General features: G+C 47.4%; 1 protein-coding gene across 1 annotated transcript in view; it reads right to left on the bottom strand.

The window, feature by feature from the left end:
* Positions 1-16372, bottom strand: part of LOC124617476 (glycine-rich cell wall structural protein 1.8-like) — a 149368-nt gene extending 132996 nt beyond the window's left edge. The window contains exon 1 of the mRNA XM_047145271.1: positions 14329-16372. Within this exon, the coding sequence (XP_047001227.1) occupies positions 14329-16372 (2044 nt within the window). The remainder of the gene's footprint in view (positions 1-14328) is intronic.
* Between the last annotated feature and the right edge of the window lie 2276 nt (positions 16373-18648).

Here is an 18648-nt window from a genome sequence, read left to right as displayed (position 1 = left end):
CTGTTTTTGGTGTTTGTGCTTTGGGCACATGTCGTCACGGTGCGAGGCTGAGCCCCTTTGTGGCGATTGTGCACGTCCTGTTCATGAGGAACATACATGCACCCCACCACCTTGGTGCGTTAATTGTCCTGGCATCCACTCGCCTAGATCCTCAGACTGCCCCGCATATCAGAAGGAGAAGAAGATGCAAGAACTCAAAACTTTGGATCGGCTCTCTTATTCTGAGGCCAGGAAGAAGTATGACCGCCTCCATCCCGTGCCGTTGACCACTTCGTTTGCCTCAGTTGTGTCCACTCCTTCCGCGGTATCCTCACCCCTATCCTGTCCCCCCTCCGCCTCCTCCCCCCATCCGGGGTCTCTGCCTCCGCCTCCCAAATCCCTCCCTTCCGAATCGTCCTCCCCCACGGCCCCTGCCCCCTCTGCCCCAGGTGCCACCCTTCCTCCTCCTCCTCCTCCTCCTCCTCCTCCCCCCCCCCCCCGCCGACTGAGAAGCGATCCTCTTCTCAGGCGTCCATCGGGGGAACGTTCCGGACCCCAGCTTCCGAGGTCGGGCGTTGCAAAACGGACCCCGCGCGTGAGGACCTTCTTTGGGTCCAGCCCACCATCCCTGTGCCTCCTCGGACTTCCAAGAAGGCCTCCAAAAAGAAGTCTCTATCCCCCTCTCCACCCCGGCGCATTTCGTCTGACGCTCCATCCGTGAGTCGCTGCTCCCGGCCGTCCTCAGTTTCGCCGGGACGCTCTGCTGCAAGGCGCTCAGCTGGCCTCTCGTCGGCAAATGATGCTGCCCCTCCTACACAAACAGGGACAGCGGCCGCAGCTGGTGACGACTCGATGGAACAGGATCCGCCTCCCGCCGGTTGTAGCGTTGTTCCCTCGAAACCTGGCCCATCCGCGTCCGTCGAGGTGACCAGCTCTTCCCCCCTCTCGTTCCCCCTCTTTTTTGACTAGCGATGGCCTTGTTACATTGGAACATCAGAGGTATTCGATCTAATCGGGAGGAATTACAACTGCTCCTCCGCCTGAACTGTCCGCTCGTCCTTGGTCTCCAGGAAACCAAGTTGCGCCCGACTGACCGTATTGCCTTTACCCACTATACCTCGGAGCGGTATGACCTCACCCCTGTGGACGGTATCCCAGCTCATGGTGGGGTCATGTTGCTCGTTCGGGACGATGTCTATTACCATCCCATCGCATTGACCACCCCACTCCAAGCAATAGCTCTCCGTATTACTCTTTCTGCTTTTACTCTTTCAGTTTGTACCATCTACACTCCATCGTTATCCGCTGTTAGTCAGGCTGACATGATGCACCTGATTGTTCAGCTTCTCCCGCTGTTTTTATTGTTTGGCGACTTCAATGCCCATCATCCCCTTTGGGGCTCTCCTGCATCCTGTCAAAGAGGCTCACTCTTGGTGGATGTCTTCAACCATCTCAATCTTGTCTGCCTCAATACTGGAACCCCGACTTTCCTCTCGGACTCTACTCATACCTACTCCCACTTGGACCTCTTGATCTGTTCTACCACTCTTGCCCGTCGGTTCGAGTGGTATGTGCTTTCTCACACCTATTCGAGCGACCACTTCCCCTGTGTCGTTCGTCTCCTGCACCACACCCCAACCCCACGTCCTTCGAGCTGGAACATACCGAAAGCTGACTGGGGACTTTACTCCTCCCTGGCGACCTTTCCGGACCGCGATTTTCTCAGTTGTGACAGTCAGGTCGAATACCTAACGGCTGTTATCATCAATGCTGCTGAACATTCCATTCCTCGTACTACCTCTTCTTCACGTCGCGTTTCCGTCCCCTGGTGGAACGAGGCTTGTAGAGACACTATCCGTGCTCAACGATGTGCTTTACGCACCTTTCGCCGCCATCCTACGTTGGCGAATTGTATTGGATACAAACGACTCCGAGCGCAATGCTGTAGAGTCATCAAAGACAGCAAAAATGCTTGTTGGGCCTCTTTCAGCAGCTCCTTTAACAGTTTTACTCCCTCTTCTGTCGTATGGGATGGTCTGCTCTGGCTGTCGGGCATTAAGGCCCACTCCTCGGTACCTGGCCTGACCTCACGTAATGAGGTCCTCGTTGATCCTGTGGCTGTCTCCAACGTCTTCGGCCGGTTTTTCGCGGAGGTTTCAAGCTCCGCCCATTACCACCCTGCCTTCCTTCCCAGGTAAGAGGCAGAAGAGGCTCGGCGACCTTCCTTCCACTCGCTGAATCTGGAATCTTATAATGCCCCCTTTACTATGCGGGAACTCGAACGTGCGCTTGCACTGTCCCGGTCCTCTGCTCCGGGGCCAGATGCCATTCACGTTCAGATGCTGGCACACCTTTCTCCGGCGGGCAAAAGCTTCCTTCTTCGTACCTACAATCGCGTCTGGACCGAAGGTCAGGTCCCCATGCGTTGGCGTGACGCCGTCGTTGTTCCTATACCCAAACCCGGGGAGGATACACACCTTCCTTCTAGATACCACCCCATTTCTCTTACAAGCTGTGTCTGTAAGGTGATGGAGCACATGGTTCATGCTCGGTTAGTTCGGATTCTTGAATCTCGACGGCTCCTTACCAATGTCCAATGCGGCTTTCGTCGCCGCCGCTCGGCTGTTGACCACCTTGTGACCTTGTCGACATTCATCATGAACAACTTTTTGCGAAGGCGCCAAACGGTACCCGTGTTCTTCGATTTGAAGAAGGCTTATGATACCTGTTGGAGAGGAGGTATCCTCCGCACTATGCACAGGTGGGGCCTACGCGGTCGCCTGCCCCTTTTTATTGATTCCTTTATAACGGATCGAAAGTTTAGGGTATGTGTGGGTTCCGTATTGTCCGACGTCTTCCTCCAGGAGAACGGAGTGCCTCAGGGCTCCGTCTTGAGCGTAGCCCTTTTTGCCATCGCGATCAATCCAATTATGGATTGCATTCCACCTAATGTCTCAAGCTCTCTCTTTGTCGATGACTTCGCGATCTACTGCAGTGCCCAGGGAACATGCCTTCTGGAGCGCTGCCTTCAGCGTTGTCTAGACAGCCTATACTCGTGGAGCGTGGCAAATGGCTTCCGGTTCTCTGAAGAGAAGACAGTTTGTATCAACTTTTGGCGATATAAAGCGTTCCTTCCGCCATCCTTACATCTCGGTGCTGTTGTTCTCCCATTTGTGGAAACAACTAAGTTACTAGGGCTCATGTTGGACAGGAAACTGTGTTGGTCTCGCATGTCTCTTATTTGTACACGATCCCTTAATGTCCTCAGAGTTCTTAGTGGTTCATCTTGGGGAGCAGATCGCACTGTCCTGCTTCGCTTGTATCGGTCCATAGTTCTATCGAAGCTGGATTATGGGAGCTTCGTCTACTCGTCTGCTCGGCCATCCCTCTTACGCTGTCTCACCTCCATCCACCATTGGGGGTTACGTCTTGCGACCGGAGCCTTCTACACTAGTCCTGTTGAGAGTCTTTATGCTGAAGCTGCTGAATTACCATTGACCTACCGGCGTGACATACTGCTGTGTCAGTATGCCTGCCGGCTGTTGTCTATGCCCGACCACCCCTCTTATCAGTCCTTCTTCGCCGATTCTCTCGACCGTCAGTACGGGTTGTATGTGTCTGCCCTGCTGCCCCCCCCCCGCCCCCCCCCCCCCCCCCCGGAGTCTGCTTCCGTTGCCTGCTACGGCAATTGGATTTTGCCCTCCCTACCACCTTCAGAGAGGGTGAGAGCCCGACACCACCTTGGCTCCAGGCTCCGGTTCATATTTATCTCGACCTCAGCTCACTCGCGAAGGAGGGTACTCCGGCTGCAGTGTATTGCTCACGGTTTGTCGAACTTCGTGCTCGACTTGCCGGTCACGCCTTTATTTACACCGATGGCTCCAACTCTGACGATGGTGTCGGCTGTGCCTTTGTCGTTGGGGCCGCCACCTTTAAATACCGGCTCCTCGACCAGTGTTCGCGCTTTACGGCCGAGCTTTTTGCTCTCCATCAGGCCGTTCAGTATGCCCGCCGCCACCGCCATTCATCGTATGTACTCTGCTCTGACTCACTCAGTGCTCTTCAGAGCCTTGGAGCTCCCTATCTGGTCCATCCTTTGATTCAATGGATACAGCAGTCCCTCCATTATTTCGCTGATAATGGTTCTCCTGTCAGCTTTCTGTGGGTTCCCGGACATGTAGGAGTGCCTGGGAATGAGGCTGCGGATGCTGCAGCCAAGGCTGCAGTCCTCCTGCCTCGGCCAGCCTCCCATTGTGACCCGTCATCTGACGTTTGTGGGGATGTTTGTAAGAGGCTTGTGTTGTTGTGGTGGGATGCTTGGTCATCGCTCCAAGGAAACAAGCTCCGGGCAGTAAAACCACTCCCAACTGCTTGGACAACCTCCTCCCGACCATCTCGGCGAGAGGCGGTCCTTCTGACCAGGTTGCGGATTGGGCATTGCCGGTTTAGCCACCTCTACCTGCTCTCCGGTGACCCAGCCCCGCAGTGCCCTTGTAGTCAGGCATTCACAGTGCGCCATGTTTTATTGTCGTGTCCCCGCTTTAGTCAATCTCGTGTTGTCCTGTCCCTGCCATCTACTTTACCGGATATTTTAGCTGATGACGCTCGAGCAGCTGCTCGTGTTCTGCGTTTTATAACTTTGACTGGCTTGTCCAAAGACATCTAACCTCATTCTGGAAACATCCCCCATTCTGTGGCTAAGCCATGTCTCCGCAATATCCTTTCTTTCAGGAGTGCTAGTTCTGCAAGGTTCGCAGGAGAGCTTCTGTAAAGTTTGGAAGGTAGGAGACGAGGTACTGGCAGAAGTAAAGCTGTGAGTACCGGGCATGAGTCGTGCTTCAGTAGCTCAGTTGGTAGAGCACTTGCCCGTGAAAGGCGAAGGTCCCGAGTTCGAGTCTCGGTCGGCCACACAGTTTTAATCTGCCAGGAAGTTTCACATCTAACCTTTTTACTTATTTTACCTACATCTTTGTTAGGTCTTTCTGGTGTCCCCCCCTCCCCCTGAGTTTTACTAGATTCCATGTGCTCTAAAACATCGGTGACTGGGCGCTAATGACCTCAGTAGTTGAGCGCCCTTAAACGCCACAAAAAAAAAAAAAAAAAAAAAAAAAAAAAAACTGTCATTTATGAACAAGTTAAACAAACCAAACAAATCTCAACCAATAATGTTTGTACTGTTTCCAGAACCTAGTACTTGTACAGAAGTGCTGTTTATAACATCATGAAAAGTTACTGACAAACTCCACATGTCAAGTACTGGTATTTCATATCTGTTATATGCAGACAAAACAAAAATAGGGTGCGGGCTTCTAATTTTTTCGTAGCTGTCTTTGATGATGAGGGATGTTGATGAGGGATACAGATTCAACTGTGTCTGACTAAAATGTAGTCATCTTTTGAGCCACATTTAATAGTACAAAAAGTTTTTTTCTTCTCTCTGTGGGCTACAGCCAATGCATACTTTCATTGGTATTGGCTGTAAGGCATTGCTGACATAACATTCACTTACTGAAAGCTATGCAGAAGCCATGCAGCAGAATGTTGTCTGCCCTGACTGCCTTGTAAACAGACTCTGGAGAGAACTGGTTTACCATACTTGAATCACTGTGCACCATATCGAGGACAAACTTTTCTGTCATGATTTGAAAAACACTGACAATATGACTACTTCACCTTATTCTAAAGTACATTTCATGTATCGCATGAGAGAAAACTTTTCTCTTTTCTTTTGCCATTAATCGGAGCTCTGCTCTTATTTGTTTTAACAATAAACTTAGACTCAGTGCCTTGTGCACTGTGAACAAGAGAAATAGATAGATCCTCAAAATCAACTTCAGTTGTGTGCACAATGCTATGAGACTGCTTTCAGACACAGATTGGGCAATTTTAGAACAGCATCATAAAAGCATGTATCTGACACATTTTACGTGATCGTATCACGTAACAGAACATCACTGTAACTTAATACACAAGAACACGGGAACCAGCAATGTCTTGTTAGCCCTTTAAATTCAGCAGTCCACTATTTAATGACAATTCATGGTGCTTCTTAAGTTGGAAAAATTTTAAATGTCACTGCAATGACATGAAGCTGTGTTTCATAATATTCATCGAGTTCATGAACAAGTCTTCACAGGCAAAAGTCTGGGCACATCACTTGGTGTCAGTTCTGGGAAAACATGCTGTATGCCTGAGGTCTTTTCTGACCCCAAAATGATTCAAGCAACTTTATGGAGATAAAATTTGAAATATGTCCACAAAAGTAACTATAACTTATTGAGAGACATACCTATGCACAATGTTGATGCTACAACTCCATAGTTTTTTAATTTAATCAAGTTACATATGTTGTTGTTGTTGTTGTGGTCTTCAGTCCTGAGACTGGTTTGATGCAGCTCTCCATGCTACTCTATCCTGTGCAAGCTTCATCTCCCAGTACCTACTGCAACCTACATCCTTCTGAATCTACTTAGTGTATTCATCTCTTGGTCTCCCTCTCCGATTTTTACCCTCCACGCTGCCCTCTAATACTAAATTGGTGGTCCTTTGATGCCTCAGTACATGTCCTACCAACCGATCCCTTCTTCTGGTCAAGTTGTGCCACAAACTCCTCTTCTCCCCAATCCTATTCAATACTTCCTCATTAGTTATGTGATCTACCCATCTAATCTTCAGCATTCTTCTGTAGCACCATATTTCAAAAGCTTCTATTCTCTTCTTGTCCAAACTATTTATCGTCCATGTTTCACTTCCATACATGGCTACACTCCATACAAATACTTTCAGAAATGACTTCCTGACACTTAAATCTACACTTGATGTTAACAAATTTCTCTGCTTCAAAAACGCTTTCCTTGCCATTGCCAGTCTACATTTTATATCCTCCCTACTTCGACCATCATCAGTTATCTTGCTCCCCAAATAGCAAAACTCCTTTACTACTTCAAGTGTCTCATTTCCTAATCTAATTCCCTCAGCATCACCCGACTTAATTCTACTACATTCCATTATTCTCGTTTTGCTTTTGTTGAGATTCATCTTATATCCTCCTTTCAAGACGCTATCCATTCCATTCAACTGCTCTTCCAAGTCCTTTGCTGTCTCTGACTGGATTACAATGTCATCGGCGAACCTCAAAGTTTTTATTTCTTCTCCATACATTTTAATACCTACTCCAAATTTTTCTTTTGTTTCCTTTACTGCTTGCTCAATACACAGATTGAATAGCATCGGGGAGAGGCTACAACCCTGTCTCACTCCCTTCCCAACCACTGCTTCCCTTTCATGTCCCTCGACTCTTATAACTGCCATCTGGTTTCTGTACAAATTGTAAATAGCCTTTCGCTCCCTGTATTTTACCCATGCCACCTTTAGAATTTTAAAGGGAGTATTCCAGTCAACATTGTCAAAAGCTTTCTCTAAGTCTACAAATGCTAGAAACGTAGGTTTGCCTTTCCTTAGTCTTTCTTCTAAGATAAGTCGTAAGGTCAGTATTGCCTCACGTGTTCCAGTATTTCTACGGAATCCAAACTGATCTTCCCCGAGGTCGGCTTCTACAAGTTTTTCCATTCGTCTGTAAAGAATTTGTGTTAGTATTTTGCAGCTGTGGCTTATTAAACTGATTGTTTGGTAATTTTCACATCTGTCAAAACCTGTTTTCTTTGGGATTGGAATTATTATATTCTTCTTGAAGTCTGAGGGTATTTCACCTGTTTCATACATCTTGCACACCAAATGGTAGAGTTTTGTCAGGACTGCTCTCCCAAGGCCGTCAGTAGTTCCAATGGAATGTTGTCTACTCCGGGGGCCTTGTTTTGACTCAGGTCTTTTAGTGCTCTGTCAAACTCTTCACGCAGTATCATATCTCCCATTTCATCTTCATCTACATCCTCCTCCATTTCCATAATATTGTCCTCAAGTACATCGCCCTTGTATAGACCCCCTATATACTCCTGCCACCTTTCTGCTTTCTCTTCTTTGCTTAGAACCGGGTTTCCATCTGAGCTCTTGATGATCATACAAGTGATTCTCTTATCTTCAAAGGTCTCTTTAATTTTCCTGTAGGCAGTAGCTATCTTACCCCTAGTGAGAAAAGCCTCTACATCCTTACATTTGTCCTCTAGCCATGCCTGCTTAGCCATTTTGCACTTCCTGTCGATCTCATTTTTGAGACGTTTGTGTTCCTTTTTGCCTGCTTCATTTACTGCATTTTTATATTTTCTCCTTTCATCAATTAAATTCAATATTTCTTCTGTTACCCAAGGATTTCTACTAGCCCCCTTCTTTTTACCTACTTGATCCTCTGCTGCCTTCACTACTTCATCCCTCAAAGCTACCCATTCTTCTTCTACTGTATTTCTTTCCCCCATTCCTGTCAATTGTTCCCTTATGCTCTCGCTGAAACTCTGTACAGCCTCTGGTCCTTTCAGTTTATCCAGGTCCTATCTCCTTAAGTTCCCACCTTTTTGCAGTTTCTTCAGTTTTAATCTACAGATCATAACCAATAGATTGTGGTCAGAGTCCACATCTGCCCCTGGAAGTGTCTTACAATTTAAAACCTGGTTCCTAATTCTCTGTCTTACTATTATATAATCTATCTGATACCTTTTAGTATCTCCAGGGTTCTTCCATGTGTACAACCTTCTTTCATGATTCTTAAACCAAGTGTTAGCTATGATTAAGTTGTGCTCTGTGCAAAATTCTACCAGGCGGCTTCCTCTTTCGTTTCTTAGCCTTCACCTACTACGTTTCCTTCTCTCCCTTTTCCTACTACCGAATTCCAGTCACCCATGATTATTAAATTTTCGACACCCTTAATTATCTGAATAATTTCTTTTATTTCATCATACGTTTCTTCAATTTCTTCGTCATCTGCAGAGCTAGTTGGCATATGAACTTGTACTACTGTAGTAGGTGTGGGCTTTGTATCTATCTTGACCACAATAGTGCGTTCACTATGCTGTTTGTAGTAGCTTACCCACATTCCTATTTTCCTATTCATGATTAAACCTACTCCTGCATTACCCCTCTTTGATTTAGTGTTTATAACCCTGTAGTCACCTGACCAGAAGTCTTGTTCCTCCTGCCACCAAACTTCACTAATTCCCACTATATCTAACTTCAACCTATCCATTTCCCTTTTTAAATTTTCTAACCTACCTGCCCGATTAAGTGATCTGACATTCCACGCTCCGATCCGTAGAACTCCAGTTTTCTTTCTCCTGATAATGACTTCCTCTTGAGTAGTCCCTGCCCGGAGATCCGAATGGGGGACTATTTTACCTCCGGAATATTTTACCCAAGAGGATGCCATCATCATTTAATCATACAGTAAAGCTGCATGCCCTCAGGAAAAATTACAGCCGTAGTTTCCCCTTGCTTTCAGCCGTTCGCAGTACCAGCACAGCAAGACCGTTTTGGTTATTGTTACAATAATCAATCATCCAGACTGTTGCCCTTGCAACTACTGAAAAGGCTGCTGCCCCTCTTCAGGAATCACACATTTGTCTGGCCTCTCAACAGATACCCCTCCTTTGTGGTTGCACCTACGGTACGGCTATCTGTATCGCTGAGGCACGCAAGCCTCCCCACCAACGGCAAGGTCCATGGTTCATGGGGCGAAGTTACATATAAGTTGTAATTATTTACTACATTTGTTTGAAACATGAAAACATATTTTGTTTAGTTTGTGTAGTTTGTTTAGTTCCAAAAAAAATTATTTTAACACAAAATATTCATAACTCACACAATGTGTAAAAATACAGTAATTTATTAATATTCTGTGTAATAGCACTTATATGGATATTTGTTAGAAATACACTCCTACTCATTCTCCGTGTCATATGACAATCAGTCATTACACATCACACTTATGAAGCATGTTGTTTACAGACAAGCTTGTGACACCCATCAAAACATTGTTGATTCACTTTCTTGTCCTTTGACCTTGGGCAGGAATCACACCATTTTCTTTTCAGATTTGGAACATTGGTTTCCTGGTTATCATGTTGGTTTTCCTTTAGAAGATCATTGAAGCCTGAAGATATTATTGCTGAACAAATGCATTGTGTTCTGCACTGGGGTGACAGGATTCATCATTCTGTGTGAGGTTGGACTAGTTCTTTTCCTAGTTCTGAGAGGAATTCTCTTCTTACACTTTCACTTCTCATATCATGTAAAAATTTACAATACAGAACATAAACATTGAGACAAGCTAAATCTAATATATCAAAAAATGTAGCATCTAGCCATCTTATCAACTGTATCAACTCCTGACTTTGTTGAGTTGTAAAACATTATTATTTAAGGTTTTTTGTGCTCATGCTCACTTACATTAAATTTTTGGTGTAGAGTAGGCAGCAAATGACTGATTTATTTTGTGTAGGAACTGTAGGAACATACAAAACTAAAACAGTATTCTCTGCATACTCAACAGTGGTCAATATTGGATGCCTCTGTTTTGATGGCAGCATCTCCTTTGGTATCTCTTTTCAGTTGGCCTGAAGCATTAATTTATTAGCAAGAAGTTTTACTGTCAAATCAACACTTGCAGAAAAGTTATCAGTGGTAATATAACTAGCACTTCCTTTCAGTTGATCAAGTAAATCATGTACCAATCATTTCCTTTGATTTATTTCCCTTCCTACAGCAGATTTCCCCAACACACTTGTACATTTATTGCATAATTGGTCTCACAATCTACAGCAGCCCACACTTTCATCCAATACTTTCCAGGTTTTGAAGGAATGTACACCTTGAATGGATAACATCCCTTGAAAGTTTACAGATGCTCATCAACTGTAATACAAAGTCCAGGGACATAAGACAAAATGTGTGTATCAATGAAAATTGCAAACATAGCTCTTATAGGTTCAGCTTTTGACCCAGAAGCAGATTTTCTTTCTTCCCTTATGAGTTTATCATCAAACCAGATCCATGTTAAAATATCACAGAATCTTGAAAAGCTCATCGTGGCTCGAAGAATAGGTAAGCCATAGTCTTCTGACCAAAATTCACTTAAAGGCTTCCCATGAGCCTTATGCAAGCCAGCATTATTAGTAGACCAAAAAATGCCTACAGCTTTGCAGAATCAAGTTCAATCCAGCATTTAAGAGTTGGTTACAGAATTTTATCATCTCTTGCATGATTATTGGTGTACATTACTATTACACTCTGCATGTGATTTGTGGTAAAGTCTGAAACAATTGACCCTTATCTGTAATTGTGGTCTAAGGTGACGTGGAATATGCACAGTTTTGTGTATTACATTCCTTGAAATCTGCTTGTACACATCAGGTGGTACTGTGTTATATGTTATCTGTCCACTTCTAGACACAAAAGTGGATGCACTTGTTACCTGAATACTATTATCACCATCTTCGTAGTCACTCATATCCACTTCATTGCAACCTGTATATCTTCCTCTATCATACCTCCATCAGCATCACTGTCATCCTCATTTCCTACAATTGATTCATCATCACTCTCACTCTTCTGTAAATCTGCCAAAACCAGCTCGAGACAGGTATCTTGGTCAGATCCTATGGTTCCGACAAAGGGTGTACACTTGCAACGAACAATATCCTGCTGCAGAGCATGCTCTAGAAGAAGACAGTTGTGATCTCAGAGCCTGTTTCACCACCTATACCATCTGAATACTTCCCCCCCCCCTTCCCCCCCACCCCTCCCCTGACCCCCAAAATAGCTTCTCAGAACTCCACGTGTGGGACATGGCATTACAACACCACCTGTGAAATGACCTGTTACATAAACACTATTCTGCCTCCCTGCCTTGGCATGACTACCATCAATATTCATGTTTGGAGGGTGTTCTGGCAATACACAGTATCCTGTTATGCAGCATGCTCTACAACCAGACAGTCATGACCTTGATGCCTGTTTCACCAAATGTGCCATCTGTGTTCCACATCAAGACACTAGCTTCTCAGAACTCGAAAGATGGGAACTGGCATCACAATATGCCCTTGATTCTTGCCACCTATCTGATCTTAATTTGCATTAATTTCTTTTATCTCAGCTTTCCTTCTCATTAACTGTTTCTTTCTTCACTCTGTTTTAGTCCACTATGTCTTTTATTTTCTAAGGTATTTAATTTTCTTACCCACCGCTTTTTCCTACTGTACACTTAGCTTTCTTCTCTATCTTGCATATTACACTATCTTCCACTGCTAAGCTCTCAGGTTTTCAAATATCATGTAGTGCAGTATCCAGCAATCAGTCTTTCCTTCTCACACTATCTGGTAAGTCTTCCCTGACTGGGTGTTTTGGGCAAATTTTCCAAACTCTACCATTTCCTAAATTTCACCAGTATTTTTTTCATCTCCATTCATTCCTCTTCAAGCCTTCTGTCTGAAGAAGCAGCTTCCTTACCATTCATATTTGAGTGTTCTGTTGCTACTATGTGATGAGTAGACTTTTTATTTACCCAGTTACATTCAATTTTCAAAAGACGAAAATTGATTTTTTAAAAATATGCCTTTAATGTCATATGCCTCAAAACTTGGGAGCAGCAACCAGTTGTGGAGGTGCTTGATGTGCCAGTAACATGGTCGTATGTTGAACATTAAGATGAACACTCTGAGTCTGCTGCACCTGAAACTGAACAACATTCAAAGATATTACAATTAATATTTTTTTACTGTCAAGAGGCAGCAGAAGACAGGAGCATCTTGGAGGAATCATGTGAGATCAGCATGGGAGCTTCAAGTCTCTTAGAAGCCTACTACTACTACTACTACTACTACTACTACTGCGGCTACTATATTTATTTTTCATCTTGTTTGCCTCACGACATGTGCAGAAAGTTCCAAAATTTCAGGGACAGAATATTAGTACTTTCAGATATTAAACTGATAAAAAGAGATTGGCAGATATTCCCCACCACCTCTCCTCCCCTTGCCATTCTAGTACTGGCAGTGAAAATTTCATCCACTATTAGATTTGTAACAAGCTTACTTCCTAGTACAGTGCTACTGAAAAATCATGCATTGATGGTGTTGGCAAAAACGCATATTTTTAAGTATAGTGGGACTACTTAAGAAAACACATTTTTCTGTAACATATATTTTGTAAACTTACTAGAGGATTAGTTCTTGTAAGGGTTTTTAGATTGCTATTCATTTATTTTTAATCTCATTCCCCATGCAAAACTTGTACATTGTGTTTCAAAACTATAGGGACAGAACACAACTAATTTCAGATGGTAAATTGTTAGGACTGGAGATCAGAAACTTGTCTCCCCTTGAGGATGAAATATTGCCAGTGAAATTTCCATACTCCATCATCATAGTAACCAATTTACTTGGGATGTAGATAATCCATGCATTCAGTAACAGTGCAAGAGAAGTACATCCTGAGACACTAGTATTTTTGTGTAAGTGATGTAGTAAACTGTATGTGGACATTTTGTATTTGTTTTTGTATCATTCACAATGACAATTGATACAGACAAGGTGTTATAGGTTTCACACCAGACTGAATGTCTTCAGTTTCTTCAAGAACTGTGAAGATGCCATTGTAACTGAAATCCTGGAGAATGAAGCACTGGTGTAAATGCCTTTCATGAATATTACTAATGTCAAACTAATTTATGGGCATTTTACAAATGATGGAGTATAAAACTGTGTTCTTTTCAGTTTTGTCAAGAAGATAATTGTATCAATTCCACAGCCCCCTCCCACTTCCCCTGTTGCCAATAACATAATGTTGTAATGACAGTTATAGTTTCATCCACCATAAAGATTGTGACAAGCTTAGATCTGAGTCAAGTGCCACAGGAATAGCACGCATTAGAGGTGCTGACTAGGGTGGTGGATTTTTAATAAAATGTAACTGTTTAAGAAAACAAATGCTTCTGTACTGTATATCAAGCAAGTTTACCAGAGAATTAGTCCTTTATATATTTAAGATTGCTACTGATGTACTAGCTGGACCCAGCCACACTTTGCTGTGGCTCAGACTGCTTCAATGGAAAAAAAAGTAAAGGGAAAGCATACGTGTCTACTACATATGGGATACATTCTGATTGCCTTCTCTCCCCTGTCCCTGTCCATCTCCCCCTCCCACTGTCACTGTCCAGTTTCCCATCCTTCCCCCCCCTCTCTCTGTTCATTACCTCCTCCTTCCCTTCTCTCTTCCCACCACCATCGCCACCGTCTCTCTGCCCACCCCCATCACCACCTTCCCTCTGCCCACCCCCGTTGCCACCTTCTCTCTGCCCACCCCCGTTGCCACCTTCTCTCTGCCCACCCCCGTTGCCACCTTCTCTCTGCCCACCCCCGTTGCCACCTTCTCTCTGCCCACCCCCGTTGCCACCTTCTCTCTGCCCACCCCCGTTGCCACCTTCTCTCTGCCCACCCCCGTTGCCACCTTCTCTCTGCCCACCCCCGTTGCCACCTTCTCTCTGCCCACCCCCGTTGCCACCCTCTCTCTGCCCACCCCCGTCACCACCTTCTCTCTGCCCACCCCCGTCGCCACCTTCTCTATGCCCACCCCCGTCGCCACCTTCTCTCTGCCCACCCCCGTCGCCACCTTCTCTCTGCCCACCCCCGTCGCCACCCTCTCTCTGCCCACCCCCGTGGCCACCCTCTCTCTCTGCCCACCTCCGTCGCCACCCTCTCTCTCTGCCCACCCCCGTCGCCACCCTCTCTCTGCCCACCCCCGTCGCCACCCTCTCTCTGCCCACCCCCGTCGCCACCCTCTCTCTGCCCACCCCCGTCGCCACCCTCTCTCTGCCCACCCCCGTTGCCACCCTCTCTCTGCCCACCCCCGTCGCCACCCTCTCTCTGCCCACCCCCGTCGCCACCCTCTCTCTGCCCACCCCCGTCGCCACCCTCTCTCTGCCCACCCCCGTCGCCACCCTCTCTCTGCCCACCCCCGTCGCCACCCTCTCTCTGCCCACACCCGTCGCCACCCTCTCTCCGGCCACCCCCGTCACCACCAGTCTCTGCCCACCCCCGTCGCCAACTTCTCTCTGCCCACCCCCGTCGCCAACTTCTCTCCGCCCACCCCCGCCGCCACCCCCTCTCTCTGCCCACCCCCGCCGCCACCCTCTCTCTCCGCCCACCCCCGCCGCCACCCTCTCTCTCCGCCCACCCCTGCCGCCACCCTCTCTCTCCGCCCACCCCCGCCGCCACCCTCTCTCTCCGCCCACCCCCGCCGCCACCCTCTCTCTCCGCCCACCCCCGCCGCCACCCTCTCTCTCCGCCCACCCCCGCCGCCACCCTCTCTCTCCGCCCACCCCCGCCGCCACCCTCTCTCTGCCCACCCCCGCCGCCACCCTCTCTCTGCCCACCCCCGCCGCCACCGTCTCTCTGCCCACCCCCGCCGCCACCCTCTCTCTGCCCACCCCCCGCCGCCACCCTCTCTCTGCCCAACCCCGCCGCCACCCTCTCTCTGCCCAACCCCGCCGCCACCCTCTCTCTCCGCCCAGCCCCGCCGCCACCCTCTCTCTCCGCCCAGCCCCGCCGCCACCCTCTCTCTCCGCCCAGCCCCGCCGCCACCCTCTCTCTCCGCCCAGCCCCGCCGCCACCCTCTCTCTCCGCCCAGCCCCGCCGCCACCCTCTCTCTCCGCCCAGCCCCGCCGCCACCCTCTCTCTCCGCCCAGCCCCGCCGCCACCCTCTCTCTCCGCCCAGCCCCGCCGCCACCCTCTCTCTCCGCCCAGCCCCGCCGCCACCCTCTCTCTCCGCCCAGCCCCGCCGCCACCCTCTCTCTCCGCCCAGCCCCGCCGCCACCCTCTCTCTCCGCCCAGCCCCGCCGCCACCCTCTCTCTCCGCCCAGCCCCGCCGCCACCCTCTCTCTCCGCCCAGCCCCGCCGCCACCCTCTCTCTCCGCCCAGCCCCGCCGCCACCCTCTCTCTCCGCCCAGCCCCGCCGCCACCCTCTCTCTCCGCCCAGCCCCGCCGCCACCCTCTCTCTCCGCCCAGCCCCGCCGCCACCCTCTCTCTCCGCCCAGCCCCGCCGCCACCCTCTCTCTCCGCCCAGCCCCGCCGCCACCCTCTCTCTCCACCCACCCCCGCCGCCACCCTCTCTCTCCGCCCACCCCCGCCGCCACCCTCTCTCTCCGCCCACCCCCGCCGCCACCCTCTCTCTCCGCCCACCCCCGCCGCCACCCTCTCTCTCCGCCCACCCCCGCCGCCACCCTCTCTCTCCGCCCAACCCCGCCGCCACCCTCTCTCTCCGCCCACCCCCGGCGCCCCCCTCTCTCTGCCCACCACCTTCCGCTGCCCCCCTCTCTCTGCCCACCACCTTCCGCCGCCCCCCTCTCTCTGCCCACCACCATCCGCCGCCCCCCTCTCTCTGCCCACCACCATCCGCCGCCCCCCTCTCTCTGCCCACCACCATCCGCCGCCTCCCTCTCTCTGCCCACCACCATCCGCCGCCTGCCTCTCTCTGCCCACCACTGCCACTGCCGCCACCCTCTCTGTGCCCACCACTGCCGCTACCCTCTCTCTGCAAATCCTTCTGACCTCATTGTCTCTCCCTCCCTCAATCACCTTCTTGCCTCACCCTCTAGTCATCTTCCCTCTTTATCTCCTCCTGCTTCCTTTCTCTGCCAATTTCCTCCTTTTAATTTTCTATGTCCATCTCCTCCCACCCCTCTCTACCAAGATAGCAACTTGGAGAGGAAGACAGTGTGACTTGATCAGATGAAAAAATGGATTGTGGAACGTATAGGGAAGCAGATGGTTTTGAGAGTGAATCTTCATGCTCTGACAGTGCTTCAGATGTGGATTATCATCCAGATAAATGTGATATTCATCATCATCAGATGCGAGCATCACAAATTGTAATTAAGTTGCATGCCACATTATATCATGTGGCAAAGTGGCTTATCGTGACAGTGCAAAACATTCTTAATACAACTTATTACTGAAACCATGAATTATGGGATACTTCCTAAGATATGCATATGGAGGCCATAACCATAAATGCTTGTTATACTTGTGATGCACATGACCAGGTACCTGCTATGGAGGTTATTGGTGGTTGTCATTACATAGGTGTTAAATTTCTTTATTGTTCTAGGGGTTATTCTCGCTTGCCATTATATAGTTGTTAACTTGCAGTATTGTTCAGTGTAGATATAGAGGTTCATGCTAATGGTAATTTTTGCATTATTTTTGTCTTCCATAAGGAGGGGCGCATCACACCTATAGTTAGAGAGGTGCCCATCTCCCCTGCTAAGGATGGAAGGCATTAATAGCAGCACCAGCCACCAGAGTAAAGTAAAAGTGCTAAATGTAAATGCCAGGATAGTCTAATTTCTACTACAACATAGCTGTTAAGCAGAAGCAAAGAATATAAGGAAAATGATATAATTTTACTTAAATAATACCAGTAATTAATATCATCATTTTGGAGAGCCAGCAGAGAATAATATTATATTGATGTTACGGCAAGTAACACAATTTTTTCATAAGGAAGTTGTAACATTGACATCATTTTTATTTTTAAGGGAAAAGAGCATACAAAGTGATGCAACCAACAGAAAAATAACTGCCAGAGAAATGGAACCTCCATGTGACTGCTGCCAGAAATGCATGATGAAGATAGGAGAAGCAGCTTCCATAATATTCCATGTCTTCTGGGATTCAGGGAATTTTGATGCACAAAACTACTAAATTTTCCATGTATCTCAACAGCACCTTCAAAACACTCTTACCCTAAAAAAAGGAAAAAGGAGCAGTCCTCTCAAAAGATCACTACTATGTATTCTATTAAGGTTCAAAGCAAAGTGATCAACATCTGGAAGAAGGCATTCCTCTCCGTTCATGGACAGCATAAATTAAGAGGATGAGTGCAAAACAGAATACAGCAAGCTGGTAGTGGTAAAGAGTTTGTAAAGAAATATCAATGGGGTACCATAAAAATCAACAGATGTATCGACCTGAAGAGATAGAAGATGTTTATGAACATATAAATGGCATACACACTTACCAAAGTCACCACATCGGGCACAAAAATCCCAGGAGTTTATTTTGACTGCATGAAGGCAATCAGTTATTTGTACTGTGAGGAAAAGAAAATTTGCGTTGTTATGCCAAAGGTAAATACAGGCACATTCTATACACAGAATGCAACGTAGGCTTCAGGATGCCACTTTATGACACTTGTAAAGTATGTCATAAGCTTGACAGTGAGATTAAATCTTGCAACCTTCCCAATGAGCAACAAAAAGTCAATGACCTGCAGAAGGAAAGAGAACTACATCACCGGAAAGCAGAGGCAATGCAGGCTACTATGCCATTAGATATCACCATGCCAAAACCAATTCCAGTATTGTGGTCATCTCGGTTGACTTGCAGTAAGCCCTACCTGTTCCAAAGTTACTGCTTGTCCAGCTTTCTACAAGTGAAAACTATGAATGCACATCCTGGGTATTGCGATTGGGGCACAGGCATCAGAAACACATACATGTGGGCTGAGGATGTCACATTATGTAACAGTGATGAGATATGTAGCTGTATATTTAAATTTCTCCAGGCGGGTTTTTGATACCTGGTCACACATGACTCCCATTAGGGATTTTTCATCCATTGAGAAATACCAAAAGCACCATGTGAGCCACATTTCTTGCCCACTGAGTGAGTTGATATTGTCAAGAAAAGCAGAGTAGAAATTAAATTTGTTGTGACAGTTATGAAACAA

This window comes from Schistocerca americana, chromosome 1 (genome assembly GCF_021461395.2).
Source record: "Schistocerca americana isolate TAMUIC-IGC-003095 chromosome 1, iqSchAmer2.1, whole genome shotgun sequence".
Classification (NCBI taxonomy): Eukaryota; Metazoa; Arthropoda; class Insecta; order Orthoptera; family Acrididae; genus Schistocerca; species Schistocerca americana.
Note: the sequence above shows the minus strand (reverse complement) of the source record. Positions and strands in the feature narration are given on the sequence as shown.